The sequence below is a fragment of the Heloderma suspectum genome, chromosome 3 (assembly GCF_057233095.1).
Source record: "Heloderma suspectum isolate Gila_16-S chromosome 3, 16-S_ref, whole genome shotgun sequence".
NCBI classification, from domain to species: Eukaryota; Metazoa; Chordata; class Lepidosauria; order Squamata; family Helodermatidae; genus Heloderma; species Heloderma suspectum.
This window is the reverse complement of record NC_139460.1, coordinates 167,779,521-167,798,310: the sequence shown is the minus strand read 5'-3', so window position 1 is coordinate 167,798,310 and position 18,790 is coordinate 167,779,521. Positions and strand designations below refer to the sequence as shown.

Genomic DNA, 18,790 nt, shown 5'->3' with positions numbered 1-18,790 from the left:
AGGGTTGTGTACTCTTACCCTACCTATTCAACCTGTACGCAGAACACATCATGCAACATGCTGGGCTTGATGAAGCCAAGGCTGGAGTTAAAATCGCTGGAAGAAACATTAACAATCTCAGATATGCAGAGGATACCACTTTGATGGCTGAAAAGCGAGGAGGAGCTGAGGAACCTCATGACAAAGGTGAAAGAAGAAAGTGCAAAAGCTGGGTTGCGGTTAAACCTCAAAAAAACCAAGATTATGGCAACCAGCTGGATTGACAACTGGCAAATAGAGGGAGAAAATGTGGAGGCAGTGACAGACTTTGTCTTTCTAGGCGCAAAGATTACTGCAGACGCTGACTGCAGCCAGGAAATCAGAAGACGTTTACTTCTTGGGAGGACAGCAATGACAAATCTTGATAAAATAGTGAAGAGCAGAGACATCACATTGACAACAAAGGTCCGCATAGTTAAAGCAATGGTATTCCCCGTAGTAACCTATGGCTGCGAGAGCTGGACCTTAAGGAAGGCTGAGCGAAGGAAGATAGATGCTTATGAACTGTGGTGCTGGAGGAAAATTCTGAGAGTGCCTTGGACTGCAAGAAGATCAAACCAGTCCATACTCCAGGAAATAAAGCCAGACTGCTCACTTGAGGGAAGGATATTAAAGGCAAAACTGAAGTCCTTTGGCCACATAATGAGAAGACAGGATACCCTGGAGAAGATGCTGATGCTAGGGAAAGTGGAAGACAAAACAAAGAGGGGCTGACCAAGGGCAAGATGGATGGATGATATTCTGGAGGTGACAAACTTGACCTTGGGGGATCTGGGGGTGGCGACGGCCGACAAGAAGCTCTGGCGTGGGCTGGTCCATGAAGTCACAGAGTCGGAAGCGACTGACCGAATAAACAACAACAACCATTACAGAGTGAGAGTTATATTAAAAAATACTATTCGAGAAGTAGTGCTCTGATATCTAGAACCCAAACATTAAAAAAATGAAATCAGCAAATACCTCCAAGTATTTTAAATAATGAAAAACATTTACTTACAAAGGTTTTGGGCAATCTTTGGATCCAAAATTTTGAGTTCTTTGATTCGCTTTTTCATAGATTTCTTCTCTTCAAAATTTTCATCTTTTCTTACTATTAAGAAAATGGTAAAATGGTGTTTCAGTATACAGCAGTGTTAAATTAACACATTTCCTTAAAAAATAGACTTTTAGTGGGATTTCAAAATTTTATCTGTACAAAAATAAACATTATTCAGATGAACAGAATTCCACTACATATGAAAAGCACTTAGAAAGTTCCTTGTCATTAGATTTTAGAATCAAACAATAAACCTTCTGAGCAGTGCTCTGTCACCATATACATGAGTCCCGATACATCAGGAGCCATCACATACATGCACACCTACCTGTGACCAGGGCGGGGGTGGGGGCAAAGATTGTTCACCCACAGAACAAAAAAACAAAAAAGGAGATTGCCTATGTTACCAGCTTTGACAGCGCCCATCTGCCTGGGACTGTAATATGCAGCCCCAAACCAGAATCAGGAAACTAAACAAAATACTAATTCAACAAATAAAATAGCTTAAAGATGGATGAAGAGATATAGGCAGAGGATTTATGTGCCTAATCCTACAGGGAGATCCTCTTGTTTGAGCAGAAACTTGCTTCCATGCACCAATCTCCTTTTCTTGTTTGAGCCTCCCATTTCTTCTAATAGCGAATTCAGGTGGTGAGCACCAGCGACTATCTAGTCAAAATGGGGCCACTGAGAAAAATCAGTGTGCTTGGGAGAACCCTAACGTTTGCAGAAGTACAAAGAAATGTTTACAAAAACCTAAGGGGCCACACCCCGCCCCCCAAACCATCCCAATAAATACTGAGAATGCTCAGTCACCATAGAATGTTGAATGTCAGATGGTGCAGGGAGACTGGAAAACCAGGAAGAAGGATTACTGAATAGAGGGCATGACTAGCTGGAACCCTGAACTGGACCACTCCTGTTAGGAGGCAAGAATACACTATAACATTTTGTTGCAAGTCCCATTTGTAATTAACACATTTGGAATAAGCATAGCATGCCCACGAGCCATAGAAACTAATTGAATTTCATGTTAAATGTGTACTCAAGTTCCATTAATTGTTGGCCAGATCCATACAAAACTTTACAAGTTCTCATGCATACACTCATAGTATTAAGATGCCTTTTTCTTGGGTAGTGTTGGAAGTGCATTTAATACCTGGAATGGAAGTGCATTTAATACCTGGGATATTACCACATGTTAGATTCATTATGAGCAAAGACTTACATGAAATTTCTTTAGAAGAATTCAGGTCACATCCTTTTGTCAGCAAAAATGAAGGATATATGTTACTGTTATATATAAAGTTACAAAAGCCCGCAAATCTTCTCCAGTCACTCAGACACTCAGCACAGTTTATTATATGGTTAGTTAACTAACCAGGATAATAACCATTTGATCTTGGTTTGTTTTAGCTAACTCCTCTTTAGATCAAATGCAGGCTAATTCCGGTAACATAAACCAATCTGCCATGCAGCACCGAAGGGAACCACATTGCTCACAGAAACCAGCCACTGCACCCACAAGGGACTTGACTCCCTGCTCTTCTCAAGATGGCTTTTAAAAACTTACTTATTGACAGGGTGGCTGTCCATCATCTTTATTTTCCCAGTGCCTCTGGTCCACCAACTTAGTCTGGTAGGCTGGCAGTCTCCCTGACTCCCCTCTCTCTCACTTTCTCTTTGTAGGCTCAACTGCAAAATTAAATTTTCTCAGCTCTGTGTCTTATATTCCATGCTCTGAAGCTACTGTTTATCTTATTATAGGATAATATTATGAGCAGTTGAATGGTTGGATATGGCATCGCAGACTATATACTTCTTTTCCTAATTGTACTGAACAAAGATAGCTTAATAGAAATAATAAGACAGTGCTGTTGGCTAAGTTGTAATTCCTGCTTTTTGAGGTGCGTCTCGCATCTTCAGTAACCCAGGTTCGTCAGTTGACTAAGACGCACCTCTTCACTGAGGTCGTTGGGTCCTTTTGAGGATGTTGTATCTCTCTGCTGGTTAGATTTGATGAATTTTTAGAGTTTTAATAGTAGTATTTTAATATTGCTTGTGTTTTGTTTTGTCACTTGATTTGTAAACTGCTTTGCAATTAGTTTAAGAATGGTATGTACATTTAATTAATTAATAAATATATGCCACACTCATAAGACTGCTTGGACAGTATCCAACACTGCATATGCGATGGGTCCCCATCACTTCCTGGCATATGGAAGGGGAAGAAATGGAAGCAGGGACAGATTTTATTTTCTTGGGCTCCAAGATCACTGCAGATGGTGACTGTAGCCATGAAATTAAAAGACACTTGCTCTTTGGGAGGAAAGCTATGGCAAACCTAGACAGCATAGTAAGAAGCAGAGACATCACCTTGCCGACAAAGGTCTGTCTAATCAAAGCTATGGTTTTCCCAGTAGTAACGTATGGCTGTGAGAGCTGGACTATAAGGAAGGCTGAGTGCCGAAGAATTGATGCTTTCGAACTGTGGTGCTGGAGAAGACTCTTACGAGTCCCTTGAACTGCAAGGAGGTCAAATCAGTCAATCCTAAAGGAAATCAACCCTGAGTGCTCATTGGAAGGACAGATACTGAAGCTGAAGCTTAAATATTTTGGCCACCTAATGCGAAGAGAAAACTCTCTGGAAAAGACCCTGATGCTGGAAAAGACTGAAGGCAAAAGGAGAAGGGGACGGCAGAGGATGAGATGGCTAGATAGCATCACTGATGCAATGAATATGGACTTGAACACGCCCCGGGAGAGAGCGCAGGACAGGATGGCCTGGCGTGCTATGGTCCATGGGGTCACGAAGAGTCGGACACGACTGAACGACTGAACAACAATTGGCGTATTGCTAGAGGTCACTTACGCTAGTGGTACATCAACAGCCTAAGCAGACTGGCAGTGTCAGACATTGCCCCTTAACTCCAAGTATTATTTAGCTTTGTTCTCAAATGACATATGTAGGTATTCTTCAGCTGGAATCATAACAATTGTTGACGGTTCAGTCAAAATCAAACAGGCTGATTTTCTAATAAAATGGTAATTTAGATCAGAATTATTTACTTACCACTTTTTTGACAACAAAATGTAAGCTCCAGCTTGCATAGCAGATCAGCATTCTCGTACTTGCCATCATTTGCCTTTACCCAGAAACAGGTCTCATTCATTTCATGTGGTCCAATCTGCAAAATATACCATAACCTTGAAATAAAATATAAGTCTATACTTGCACCATATTAATCAGCCACAGGGAGATACTACTGTGAAAGTCAAGCACATAATAGGGAAGCTGATAATTAAACAATGATTATTAAGAGGAAGTAATATTTGTTTTTGCTAATGGCTTATTCTGGTTCAAGGCTACTCAGTAGTGACTGGTGGTGTCTAAATGAGCAGAACTGGTTTTACATAGATCTGACCACATGGAGTAGATAGCATTACCAAGTGTTTCCAAAAAAACCCCAGGAGCATCAATAGGAAGGACTAAGTTGCACAATGGGAGCAGAATATATCAGGGTTGTATCCTCCAGGTTAGGTCTCCTTACTCCCTCATATAAATGTACTTCTCAACCATCCTCTTTCACTAACTTTTCCAGGTCTTGGGGCACCTCATTTTGTGATGAGCCTACACAGACGTAATCATGCCTAATGTGAAGCAACAAGTCCATTTTTTTCAGTATATTTGTAACTGCCAGTGAAATGTGGATAGCTAACAGTGACACTTCTAATCCTGGATCACTGTGTTCACTGTGGATCATCTAGGCTACTAGCATTTGATGTTCAGGTATTTAAATAGGAAGAGTTTTGTTATATATGGATGGAATTAAGTAGTAGATTCCTAGCAAATGACAAACTGTACTTTTACATCCTCCTTTATTTAAAAAACAAAACCCTAAGTCAGAAAACAGTGAATTCTACTTTAATGCAGTTGGTTGTATCTGGCAAGACAATGACCTGGTTCTCACAACATGTCACCCCACTGTGACTTAACTTACCCAGGGGTGCTGTTATGTTGTGCCGGGTGCCTGCAGGTGCCATTTTTGCACAGTGCCTGCAGGCACCCAACGCGCTGTGGCTTGTCGTGATAACCCAGGAGGCAGGGGTTGTTTGAGGGTTAGACAACCCTCAAATAACCCATGGCTTGTTTTACAGTTATCATACTCACATTCCAGCTTTGCTGAGAGAAATTTCAGGACATTAAATGCAACAACCATCGACTGACAACTGAACACTATTCATCTCAATACTAGGACAGCAGCAGACAAGAATTGCACTGTACACTCAAGCACATCAGAGACAGTACTGCCTAAACCCACCTTTCCCAACCTACTGCTCTCCAGATCTGTTGTACTACAATTACCATCATCCCGATCCAGCAAGGCTAGAGAAGGTTGATTTAAACATAGTAGCCTGGAAATCATCAGCTTTAACTAGATATGTCAAAGTGGAGCTCTGTATCTCTAAAAATCAAATGACTTAAAGCTTTAAACACACAAAAAGCAACTGCCTTCTAAAATGACACAAGAGGCTCAGTACAATGGCAGCTGGTGTGATGGTGCACTAGGAAGTGAGAAGCTGAACAGTAACCAAAGTAATGGGAAACCAACACTCTTACTGGCAGACATGACAAGTCAGCTATGCTATGAGAGCTTTTAAGTTAGCATCATGCAGGCACACAGCAAGCCATCAGTGTCCAACATGGGCATTGCCAGTGGTCTGTGCTAGGTACTGCTGGCCCATTAGCAGCTATGTACCTGCGCGGTGCTTATCTAGCAGCTCCCATGGCTTTTCTGCCACACAATACCCACCGGAAACAGAACCAGGTTCCTCTTCCTCTGTCACTGCTCAGCTGCAGCAGCCTTTTCCTAGCACACCACCTCACTAGGTACTGCTGATTGCATCTCGCATATTAACTAGCATTTAATTCAGTGCCAAGGCCTTATAATTCATTTCTACATAGAGCTTTGCATAACAAACTTTCCATTCTTGATTACCTTTGACCAATTGAATCTTTTCATAGTGACCTCAGGTTTAAACTCTTTTTTAGGCTTCAATCCAAAGGGCAACACATGAGGAAGATGAGGAGGAGCTCCAGGCAATGTCTGTAGTGGAGGAGGTGGAGGAACACCAAAAGGAGGAGGCTTTCCTGAACCATTCATAAATGAAGGTGGTAATGGGGGCGGTGGGGGTGGGGGCGGAGCTCCACTGAGAGGTGCTGATGGTGGTAATAAATCAGATGTTGCAGCAGCTGATGGGAGTGGAAAGGCACCTAACCCAGTGGTTACTGAGCCATTCTGAAAAGAAATGTTTTGAGTTTATGAATGAAACATTCTGTAGAATGAACGCAAATCCTGCATCTCTTAATCAACAGTGAAATGCGAATTAAACCCTGCATAACCGCTCTCAGTTGTAAATTCAATATAGAAATGTAAAATAAGATGCCTACACAGATTCACTTTATACAGCAATATTTGTGTGTGCCAATTAATTTGCCAGTTTGGGATTCAATTCTGTCCTCCACCCAATAATTATGGAATGCCAGAGTTCACCAAGGGCATGTAACTCAACTGCACTGCCTAGCCATTTGCTTCCTAGCACAATTAGGGGTGTCAGATAATTTCTCGCCGAAACTTCGGGGGGCCGAGTGCCGACGTATTTGGCCCCCCGAAGTAGTTTCGGGGAGAAATTCCCCCCCCCCGCCCACCCCCGGATGGGACTTACCTTTCCCGAATGTCGCTCCCGGTGGCGGGTCGCAGCGGTGGTTCGGCAGGGCTTCGACAGGGGAGGGGGCGGCAGCCAGTCTTTCGACCGGCTGCCACCGCTGCCATTCCAAGAAAAGTAAAAAAAAAACACGCCCCCGTGATAGGCTACGTGACGATTAACGTAGCCTATCACGGCTAGATTTGCAAAGTCAGCCGTGATAGGCTACGTAAATCGTCACGTAGCCTATCACGGGTGACTTAAAAAAAAAAAAGCGCGTACGGCTAATGGCGGCCCCCATAGGGGGCTATTTGCGTTGCCCTTATTTTCGCCGTAGTCTACGTAAATCTTTACGTAGACTACAGCGACCAAATAAGGAACGCGAATGGCGGCTCCCTATGGGGGCCGCCATTTGCGTACTTTTTTTTTTTTTAACTTTGCAAATCTAGCCGTGATAGGCTACGTTAATCGTCATGTAGCCTATCACGGGGCGTTTTTTTTATTTTTTACTTTTCTGTTGAAGTTCGCGGCCGGGGAGACGGGGCGCTTCTCCCCGGCCTGCATTTTGGCCGGGGGCGAGGTGGGAAGCCCCCCCCCCCGGCCTGAATTTCAGCCGGGCGAGGTGGAAAGACACCCCCCGCTCGCATGAACTTCGGGGGGAGAAGCGAAGCGCCTCCCCCCCACCGCGAAAAAAGCTGCGGGACAAGGTAAGTCCCTTTCGTACATCCCTAAGCACAATGCAAACAGATGGTGATTACCTGCAAAGCCTTATGCAGCCTGGATCAGACATTTGTACAGTGCTGCTATACAATAACTCCTGCATCTGTTATTTTTCTCAAATGAAGCTTGTGTTACCTGCTCAGAGACCTAAAAACTTAGGAGCCCTGCTGGATTAGGTTCTGTGTGGTCTACTATCCCATTTCCAATAGTGGCCAGCCAGATGTTCCTGGGAAGCTTATGAGCAGGGCCTGGTGGCAACAGCTGCCACTCCATCTAGTTTGTTTCCCCAACCAACTGGTAATCAGAGGTATCCAGCTTCTGAATCTGGAGATTCCATTTAGCTGTCAGGACTAGTAGCCATCGATAGACCTATTCTCCATGAATTTATCTAATCCTTTTAAAAAATACAGTACTACAATGAGGAGGATACACAACCAACGTAGCAGTGAAATATGAGAATGTAATCATATGAATATATTACAATGAAAAGCAGAAAAATGTAGGGCATGAACAGCATTAGAATTCCATCTGAAAAGCCTAAATCGGGGTAGGCAACCTTTTTTGGGCCTGCAGGCACATTTGACATTTTGAAAAATTGTCATGGGTGCTGCTTGCTGTGTGTGTGTGTGTGGGGGGGGAATGTTTGGACCACCCTTCCTTTCTGGATCCTCACTTTTCTTGCATCCCCCCACCACACTTTTGCATGTGACTTTTGTCCCCAGCTCTTTTGAAGTCTATGGAGCAATATTGCTCCATTGATTTTAATAGAGCTGTGAAAAAGGGTCTTCTTTTGAAAAGCAAGTGGGGGGGCAGCCCACCCTCACCAAGGGCTCTGTTGTCCCAAGGGTCTTCACCTCCACTCAAGCCATTTTTCAGTAGGCACCCTTTTCCCGACCTCTATTAAAATTAATGGAGCAATATTGCTCCATTGACTTTAACAGAGGTAGAGAAAAGCTAATCACAAGCATACTTAAGGGTCTTGGAGGACATTGTGTTGCCGACCCCTGGCCTGATCAGTTGCTATGCCCAAGATCAATTGCTATGGCCAAGAGAACAGAAGGCCATATTAAAGTTTCTACCCATACACAAAATATGAAAAGTCGAGCGTCTGTAATCTACTGCAACCGAGGCCTGGAGCAAGCTTGTGGAACATGCATCCCTCCAGATGTTGTCAGACTACAGCTCCCCTCAGTCTTACCCAGCATAGCCAATGGTGATGGCCTATGGGAGTTGCAATTCATCAACACCTGAAGGGCCACACATTCCTCATCTCTGTCCTGAAGAGATTATGATGATTAGGTTTGGGCAGCCTGAAGTTTAAGAGTTCCCTGGTTTCACATCCCATCATCTAGCTCCCAGTATTCCAGCTGAGGTGGCTTCTCCATCTGCCACCACAACGCTACTCAAGAACCATCTTGCTCCAGGGTGAGGAGAGAACTTCCTTTCAAAAGATTTTTTTTCTTTTAACTTGTCTTTGCTGTTTCATTATATACATTTTAATTGGTGCTTATTATTTTTAATATTTTTATGTAAACCGCTTTGTGAGGCTCACCTAAAAAGTGGTATATAAATATCTTAAATAAATAAAGAGCATTAAAATATCCTGGTTTGGAAGGAGCCCTTAAAACCACAGTTACCCAGTTTGGATGTCACAGGAAACCATGGTTTAAGAAGCCATTAAATCTTCTCCCAAACCAGGGGTGTGAGACAAGAAGGGAAGGAGAGAGTGCATGAGCACACAGCTCTTTCCTGGTCTGATAAACCACTATTTTATCAGATTGTGATGCTCAAACTGGACCTTCCACTCACACCAAAAGTAGCTCCCCAAGTGTCCACCAGGTTCTGCAACAGTTATTCTTATTTATCTTTCAGCAGAGATAGTCAGCCAAGTTCATAAGGTCAAGCCTTTGCTGAAAGCCAACTGGCCAAGTTCTCATGAGCTAAGTGATACTTTGGTAACTTCTTTCTTTTTTTAAAGCAAGACTATCCCAAGAGATTTTTCAAATTCTTTTAAAGAGAGCCTCAAGTTTGAAGTATCTCAAGCAGCTCTGAATTTAACTACTTTCCTGGTCGCCACAGATGACAAGGAATTCAATGCATGTGCATAGAATTCCATCCAGACAAGTGAGAGGTCTGGTAGAAGAGAGATGGATTGCTGAAGCCCCTTCCTCCATGGCCTGCATGGAAACCAAGTAACCTGGCAGATAATAGAAGGAAATATCCCTCCCTCCTCTATCAGCTCTCCTGATAGAAGGCCATTTTTACTGGGCTGGTAAGAGGCTAGTAGCCTTTTTTTTAAGGCTAGTAACTTTTCTGGCCTTATTTACAAGACTGAACATAAGATATAGTTGCTTAGTTAAAACAATACTTGACACTGGCTTTATTGACATGTAAAGTGAAGTCAGGATTTGTTTAACCTAAACAAAGTGTGGTGTATTTTCAGCAACATACCCCAGTTTGAAAGCATAGTTTGTTGGCTTACACACCCCTGCTTTCTGTAACTGGCTTTTTGTTACGTCTGAACTAGAGTCCTGGCTTCTCTCTGGTTTGCTTCTGTGCTGTCCCCCAGCTGCTCACCAGAGGCACAAGGGAAGATCAGCTAGAAAATCAAACCTCTCTAAAACCTAATTGTTCTATAACCTCTCAGTGGCACTTTCCCCAAACTTGCCCTCCCTCCTCAGTCTGTTTGGGAGCAGGCTTCTGTTCCTGCCCAACTCTTCCCTGAACAGCCCTCCCTCTCAAGGTGGACCACATCTTTGTAAACAAAGGAAAATGTAAAGCGACCTCTGCCAAATCTACTAACATTTCTCCAGGACTGCACGTTTAAAGCACACCTTAACTCCTAGTGGGATACCCTGCTCAAGATAAAAAGGGAAGAAAGGGTTATTACCTTTCTTCATGGGTTGAATATTTTCCCAGCTCTGTTGCTGGGAAAGTCTAACTCCAAACAATGAGCCTGAAGACCTGTTCCCATGTTGCTGTGTGTTTGCTGTGCCTTCCCCTCTTCCAAGGTCAATCATGCCTGACCATAAGAACTTATACCACATCGCCCACTCTTTGAGATACTCTGCTCTATCTCACAACAACATGCTCCTTCCTCTTCTCTGCAAAAGTTTGAGAAAAAGCCTTAGCTAGTGCAATCTCATTTTGGGAGGACTTCCTCCTAGCTCAAGCACCTACCTGGACACTTTCTATCCCACAGCTATGGTTGCTACTTACACCTGCCATGCATATCCCTGCCATGGATTGTCAGCTGCACAGGAGTGAGCAAGCACACTGCCTCCTGTCCAATCATCACTTCTGCTTTGCATCCAGTTTAGAACAACCCAGGAACACTCAGTTCCTGGGTTGTTCTCACATGCATACCTGGCACTCTTGGTTGTTGACGGTTTGTTGTTGAAAATCAGATGGGAAGCGGCAAACAAGCAGGAGGCAGCATGCTGGTTTGCTCCCACATGGCCCTACCAACCCATTAACCCATGGTTGGTCATTACGTGCAAACTGGGTCATTCTGTCCAGAGGTTGAAAAGTTAGTAGCTTTGGCAGGATAACGTACGTACGTGTGTGTGTGTGTGTGTGTGTGTGCATAATACAGAAATGGAAAAAACTAGACATATTCATAACAAAGTAGGCACCTTTTATTAATTTATAAAATAGCAGCTAGTTGTAGCACGATGTTCAAGTTTGTTTTCAATTACTACAACTGTATAAACAAAATATTTTAGGAATAAGGAATTCCCTTACCTTGCATTCTGCTTCAATTTTCTGAAGCTGTGCCTTTGTCTCCTGATGAGCTACAAATTCATTTTCAAACTAGAACACAAACATGAAAGTGCTGTACACATTGCATTCATTCTTTCAAAGCTGCTGGTATAACTCCTGAGTGCTTTAAGTGTTTTACCTTGTATTGCCTAGATACATTTTCAGTGCAATCCTAAGTGAGGTTTGGTAGAGATCTTTGGTAGTGTTTTTTGTTTGTTTGTTTTTTTAAACACCCCGCCCCCCAGCTTTGGGTCCAATCAGGGGAAATTAGTTATGCCAGCTCCAGGCTGGTGTAGATGGAAAATCCTGGTCTTCGGGCCTCTGAGATGGATAGAATGAATCCAGTGGATCCAAGGACCTGTTTTGGAGCCCACCACCAGCTACGCCCATATTATGCACTGATATAATTGGGGCCTCCAGGGCCCAGTTCCACTCCACCAACAGAAGGGCAATCCTATACACACTTATCTGAGAGTAAACCCCACTGAATTCAATAGGGCTTACAACTGAGCAGACATATACAAAATTGCACCATTAAGAGCTAAAATTTAAGTTACAATGAGAGAAATGCTACAAGAAAAGTGACCAAGAAAAAATAAAAGAATGAAATATTAAGAACAGACCATTTCCCAAAACTCTGCTCATATTTAACTGATTAGATCTTTACAGTATAGTATACCCTTTCATCTCCACTAACTACTACTATAACTGGGAAAGAGCCAATTAAATTTAATTCAGTTCTTTTCTCATAAAACGACTGCTATGAAGTAGAACTAAAAATGGGGGACAGCCCAGACACCCAGATTCCCATTTTCAAGCCACTGATTTTAATGTCCTTCAACCACTTTCTAAAATGATACTGAATCAAATATAGGAAACAGGTAATTCCCCAAGGCACAGACACATGCTTCAATAAGACACTTAGGTATGCAGTTTTCATTTTTTCAAAATGTACAAGGTGTGCTGACCTCTGCAGATGGTCACACTAGCCAGTTTTCCTTTGCCCAGGAAAAATATAGAACTAGATAAGTGATGGCTACAGCCTATCTTATAAACTGATGCACAGAGACAGGACCACATAGGGCGTAGCTTAAGGATGCCAATGACAGAACGAGAACACAATTTATCCTGCAGCAATTCCAGCCATAGCATTGCAGCTGCTATTAGCACTTCCACATTGGTACTGCTTTTCTGATGTAGTACACAGGCCTGATGCTCTTGCACTGATGAAACACAACACTTTGGAATTTGACAAACATCAGGGCTTTAATGGCAAATTGGACAGGATATTGTTGGATGGTTCCGTGTTACTTGCCACAGTTAGGTATAATATTTAGATGCACCAGTCCAGACATCTTCACGCCATTTCCTCAAAGGAAATGCCACCACCTTATTTTGCTTCAATTAAAAGCAAGCAAGCAAGCAAGCATGAACGTTTTTAATTTAATTTTATTTGATGCGCAAATATGTTTTTTTACAATATTACACCTCAACATACAGCACTATGGGCCACACAGATGTAATGCACAAAATCTGTGGTCTGATCTCATGACATTTAAAAAGCAACTATGGGTTCTGTAATTGGATCAGAGCAGCAACGTTGGGGAAAAGAGATTTTAACACCCCCCCTGCCCCTGTTTCACTTTCCCAGTCAAAATCTTCCTCAGCTGCTATCAGCCCTGCTGGGAAAAATAAAGACAAGCATGATACAAGTACCCATCTTTTTCCACAGTGGGGCTAAAAGCAGCTGGGGAGGGGGGTGCCAATTGGGAAAATGGCATGGGGTGGATTAAAACCACTCTGCCACAACACCACTGCTCCAATCTAATTTGGGGACCATGAAGCTGCTTTTTAAGTCAAGTTAAAACTAAAATTTTGAGATCCAGTCATGGACCATGTGCATTATATCTGTTTTCCTCCTAACAGATATTGTATTGTTCATGTCTCAGAACAGACTGAAAGTCATGCATACATATGTCAAAAGTTACATATTTGTGAATAAAACTGCTCTAAAATTACTGACCTTTTTGGAAAATTCTGAAGCTCTCTCTTCAAGTTCTTCTATTTTCTTCTGCTCAATACAGATATCTAGTAGAAAACCAAGTTGGTTGGTTGGTTTTTCCAGGTCTTAAAAAGTTTTTCAACAGCCAGTCAGTCTTGGAGTACAGAACTACCCTCACATCCCTCCCAAAGGGTTCTTTCAGTGGAGTCAATTGAAGATGGATGGAAGTATGCCTAACAGTGATTCAGCTTCCCACTTTTACTTCTCTGCCTTTGAAGAATAAGACTTCTCTTATTCTATCCGGGTTCTAGTCCCCACTCGGCTATGGAAGCTCACTGGGTGACTTTGGGCCAGTCACACACTCTCAGCCCAACCCACCTCACAGGGTTGTTGTTGTGAGGATAAAATGGAGAGGAGGATAATGTAAGCCACCTTGGGTTCCTTGCAAGAGGGAAAAAGGCGGGGTATAAATAAAATAAATAAATAAAGACTGATGTCAGTTCATAGCCAAGTTTGGGGTTAAGGCAGTGCCCACTAAAGACAGCTGGCCCCATCACTTCCTGGCATATGGAAAGGGAAGAAATGGAAGCAGTAACAGATTTTATTTTCTTGGGCTCCAAGATCACCGCAGATGGTGACTGTAGCCATGAAATTAAGAGACGCTTGCTCCTTGGGAGGAAAGCTATGGCAAACCTAGACAGCATAGTAAGAAGCAGAGACATCACCTTGCCGACAAAGGTCCATCTAATCAAAGCTATGGTTTTCCCAGTAGCAACGTATGGCTGTGAGAGCTGCACTATAAGGAAGGCTGAGCGCCGAAGAATCGATGCTTTCGAACTGTGGTGCTGGAGAAGACTCTTACGAGTCCCCTGGACTGCAAGGAGGTCAGATCAGTCAATCCTAAAGGAAATCAACCCTGAGTGCTCATTGGAAGGACAGATACTGAAGCTCAAATATTTTGGCCACCTAATGCGAAAACTCTCTGGAAAAGACCCTGATGCTGGGAAAGACTGAAGGCAAAAGGAGAAGGGGACGGCAGAGGATGAGATGGCTAGATAGCATCACTGATGCAATGAATATGGACTTGAGCACGCTCCAGGAGAGAGCGCAGGACAGGAAAGCCTGGCGTGCTATGGTCCATGGGGTCACGAAGAGCCGGACACGACTGAACAACAACAATGGATTACAGGAAACCAAAGACAGCTCTATGGATAACAGAGTATAGGCTGGAATGTTATTTGTAATATAGCTTTTTGTATGAAGTAGTAATAGAAAAAACTTACCCATTAAATGACTGAAGTCTACATCCAGTCTTTTACGATAACTAAAATCTGGATCTACTCCACTTCGATGTAAGACTATCTGTGAAATGCACTCTTCAATTAACTTGAAATACAAGGGCCTACACAAGTGGAGGAGGGGGGAAATTTGTATTTATTATAGAATTGCTCTATGAACAAGCAAGAGAAGCAAACATTTGATGCTACAATTTTATGTGGGGAAAATTAAAACAACTCCCTCATTTCGGAAAATAGTGCTCTTGAAGATTAAAAAATTCTGACACAATGGTGCTTGTTATCCTGCCTCATACATGCAGATGCTAATCCAGGCTTGATTTTAACCAGGATTTGAAACCTACATCAAAAGCTCGTCAAGACTGAAGCTTGGTTAATGCAAGTTGTTGAACTGATATAGCACTTATCTCCTGTTAAGGCAGGGAAGAGGATTCATGCTTGAGTGGAATGGGAGTCTGGAATCCCATTGCCCACTTCCTATCCCTTGACCATGGTTATGGGGCAGACTGTGTCCTGTCTGCAATATTAGACAAATTCATGGAAGCTAAGGCTCCAATGGCAAGTAGCCTTGATGGCTGTACGTTACTAGTAGGATCAGAGGTAATATGCCTCTGAATACCAGTTGCTGGGCAACAGTGGAAGAGAGCTGTTGTCCTTGTGTCTTTCTTGGGAACTTCCCATGGGCATCTGCTTGGCCACTGTGGCTAAAAGGATGCTGGCTAGTTAGGCCTTTGGTATGATCCAGCACAACTCTTCTTATGTTATTAGGACTGTCATGTTCCTGCCCCTTCTTGTGGCTTTCCTGTAAACTGGCTGGTCACTGCTGGAAACAGGATGCTGGACTAGATGGAGCTTGCTCTGATCTAGTAGGGCCTGCGTTCTTATATTCTTGTATTCTTAGGTTTCCCTTTGAATTTAAATAAAAACCTGCAGCAGTAGCCATGTTAACCTTAAGAAAAATTCCAGAATCCATAGTATAATACCTTTATTAGGCCAACCCAAAAAATTACCAAAAACTTGCAACCTTTCTAGATCTCTTCTTCAGGTAAGGTGTTACAAATATCTTGTAACATCATGCCTGATGAAGAGATCTGGAGATCTTGAAAGCTTATATATTTTTGTGATCAGTTGGCCAAGTAAAGGTATTACACAAATATAGATTTTTGAATTCAAGTTCTCTTCACCACTGAGCAGAAATCTCTTAGCTCTTCCTTGTTTTCATTTACTTTTGAAACATAAAAACCTACATAACTGGGACAGATTTCAAGGTTAGTGTTACACTGGACTGGTTTGCACATAACAACAACCCAGCGTATGGCCTGAGTATGTGTTGCCGTTGAATAGTGGGTTGTCATTATGTGTGAACCCTGCACTACAGTTTTAAGTGTGGGTCATTAACCACAAACAACCCAGGAAGACAACCCATGGTTTGTTGTTGGCTTGTGAACTGAGTTGTTTATGGTTAACAACCCATAGTTAAACCATAGTGCAGGGTTCACATGTAATGATAGCCTACGATTCAAGAACAACCCACGATTCAACCCATACTCTGGGTTGTCATTATGTACCTTAACTACATAAGCTAGACCTCAAAGGCATAATGGAAATGTTTATATAAAAACACACTCCTCTGCTAATTTCTCCCTGCAATATTTTATATTGTCATTCAGCTTCCAATTGTACTAGCAAAAATGCCCATACCAAGGCTAAATATTTGTGTAGAAAATCACTTCAAAGAGAAAGAAAATAAAAATGAGTACATGAAATAAAGAACTATTTTATGCCAGTTTTCAGAAGAGAACATGTGTGTGACAAACATCCAGGAGTGAATATTTACACTTCCACCTGAACAATGAGCCAATACATGGACATTCCTAACTCTTTTAAGAAAAAGATTACACCTCTGGTATTACAGTGTCATGAGTTATTTCAGAGTCACTGGCAATCTAAGAGCCAGTTTATGTGCTACTGGAGCCAGATCCCTTCTACAAATAACTGGTGATTGAAATAATCTACTTGTGTAAGTAGTGTAATGCCAGAAGTGGGTACTTCTCAGAAATCAGCTCTTCTTCCATGACACTATTATTTTTAATTATGAAAGGGGAGGGGAGACCTCTCAAAAGCCACCTCCAAAATTACATTGCTCACATCAGTAAATTAATCTTATGTACCCTGATTTACAAGGGGGAGCTCGCTCCAACATTTGATGCATCTTAGGAGCAAAGACAGTGTTCCTTGGCAAGCTTGTGCACCATTATGACCTTGATGCTCTAGATAAACTCCAGGTTCCCTTAGAGTCCTTCCTCCTATTAATACTAACTCACTCGCATCAGTTCACCAACAGTTACTCTCTCCAAGAAAAAAAATTGAACTGATCAACATTATACAATCTTTTATAATAAATACCTGAGCAGGAGCTGTTGCAAGTTTTCCTTACCGTATAAAATAGTCATTTCGTATTAGCAAGAGATGCTGAAGTATAGAAAGGAAATAGCCTTCTGCACTTGTGTCCTTGACAGTGTTCCACACTACATTGTAAACATCATTGGCTTCAGTAATCAAGTCAAGGATGATACAACTAATTTCCATTCTAAGTCACAAGTATTTTATGCTTCCAGAACAGAATTTACATATTTACTATTAGTGCTGTGCTGAAAATTTCTCCCACATTTTTTGACCATTCTCACTCAATTTGATAGAAAAGAAATTGCTTTTGAAAAGAAATTCAAAGAAAAAGAAATTTTTGGAGACATACTCATGGGCTGGGTTCAGATGACTAAATTTCAGGGAATTGGAGGATAGATATTGGCACAGCACTACCACCTCTTTCCTGGAACTATACACAACACTGCCCCCCTCACACCTGCATTGTGGTGGATGCAAAATGGGGGCCAGCCTGCCAACAGGTAATGTTGCTCCCACTTGCAGTGACAACACAAAGCCCCCCAAACCCTTTAGGAAAAAAAGAAAGAAGCTGTGCCACAACCCCTATCTGTGAGAAACTGTTGAGAATTTCTCCTTCCTCTGGAGAAATTCAGGGAAATTGTCCCCCCAGTTTCTCTGCCCACAGGTAAAGCGGAGAATTTCAAGACGCCATTTGTGCACAGATCTACTATATTTAAAAACAAACTAATCTAGGATCAAAGATGTATGGTGGCCACATGCATTTTGCCCAAATTGCCTGTTCCCAGTATTGCTGAGAATATGTACACCTCATTTTCCAAATCAAGACCTCCTACTACTTTTAAACACCCCAAGAGAATGAGAACTAGCTGTAAAGGATGTTAATTGCCCACGTAACTTAGTATGCATCTCAGTGAAACACGCAATTGGGATGCTTGTTGCCAACCCCAGGTCTAAGGGGGTGGGGGGAGTCTGGCTTCTTTCAAAGGATATTCTAACTCTGATTTGATATCTTCTAAACGATGAGAAAATTCAATCATATCTTCTTCTTTGTGCTCACTGAACACCTTGAGCTGGATATCCATAGCATCATTCTTTATGCATTTCAATTGCTGCAGAGGAAAATAATACAATAGTGCCTAATTAATAATTGCATATTAAAATGAATGATTTTGAACAGTCCAATTGTTAACATAGCAAGGTATATATTTCAGAGAATGTCTATTAATTATTCAAATACACAAAATATATTTTCAAGCTAAAGTAGAATACATTACATAAAACAAATCTGGTACTGAAGTTGCTTATCTTTATTTCATGTTAAGCTATCCATTTGTGAATAAATTTTTATATGCAACTTTTCATTCTCCATCTTAATAAATTATTCCAGACGGGACTTTATTCAACTTCCTCTCAACTCAGGTAAACCTTCTAATTTAAATATTCATTTACACACACAGTACAGAGCACTTACCGGCAATTGCTCTTTCAATCCACAGCGCATAAATTCATTTCTAATGTGGAGTCTGAAGTCCAAATCATCAGGAGATGTAACTAGGGCATTGATAAGTTGCATACAGGCTACCTGCAAGAGATTATACTTTTCTACTACAGCATTTAGCTTTCATTTGTTTATGTCAGAGACATTAGTAACAACTATGTTCTTTGTATGTTAGGGCAGAAAATTGTGGGTTAATTAATCCATGGTTTGATGGGTCCATGCGGATCACACTAGCCATTTTCGGTTTGAAAAACAACCAATGCTCCGTTCATAGGCTGTTGTATGATGTAGGAATATGAACACCCTGGGTTGTTTATCAGTTAAAC

General features: G+C 42.0%; 1 protein-coding gene across 2 annotated transcripts in view; it reads right to left on the bottom strand.

Annotated features, from left to right (window-relative positions):
• The window catches only part of DIAPH3 (diaphanous related formin 3), a 173,379-nt gene that overhangs the window by 106,796 nt on the left and 47,793 nt on the right, over positions 1-18,790 (bottom strand). For both annotated transcript variants that reach the window (XM_084844874.1, XM_084844873.1), the window contains exons 10-18: positions 18,438-18,548; positions 17,957-18,075; positions 16,998-17,114; positions 14,549-14,667; positions 13,287-13,351; positions 11,246-11,314; positions 6,076-6,375; positions 4,149-4,263; positions 1,037-1,129 (exon numbers count right to left, since the gene is read on the bottom strand). In XM_084844874.1, coding sequence (XP_084701000.1) covers positions 1,037-1,129; positions 4,149-4,263; positions 6,076-6,375; positions 11,246-11,314; positions 13,287-13,351; positions 14,549-14,667; positions 16,998-17,114; positions 17,957-18,075; positions 18,438-18,548 — 1,108 coding nt within the window. The remainder of the gene's footprint in view (positions 1-1,036; positions 1,130-4,148; positions 4,264-6,075; positions 6,376-11,245; positions 11,315-13,286; positions 13,352-14,548; positions 14,668-16,997; positions 17,115-17,956; positions 18,076-18,437; positions 18,549-18,790) is intronic.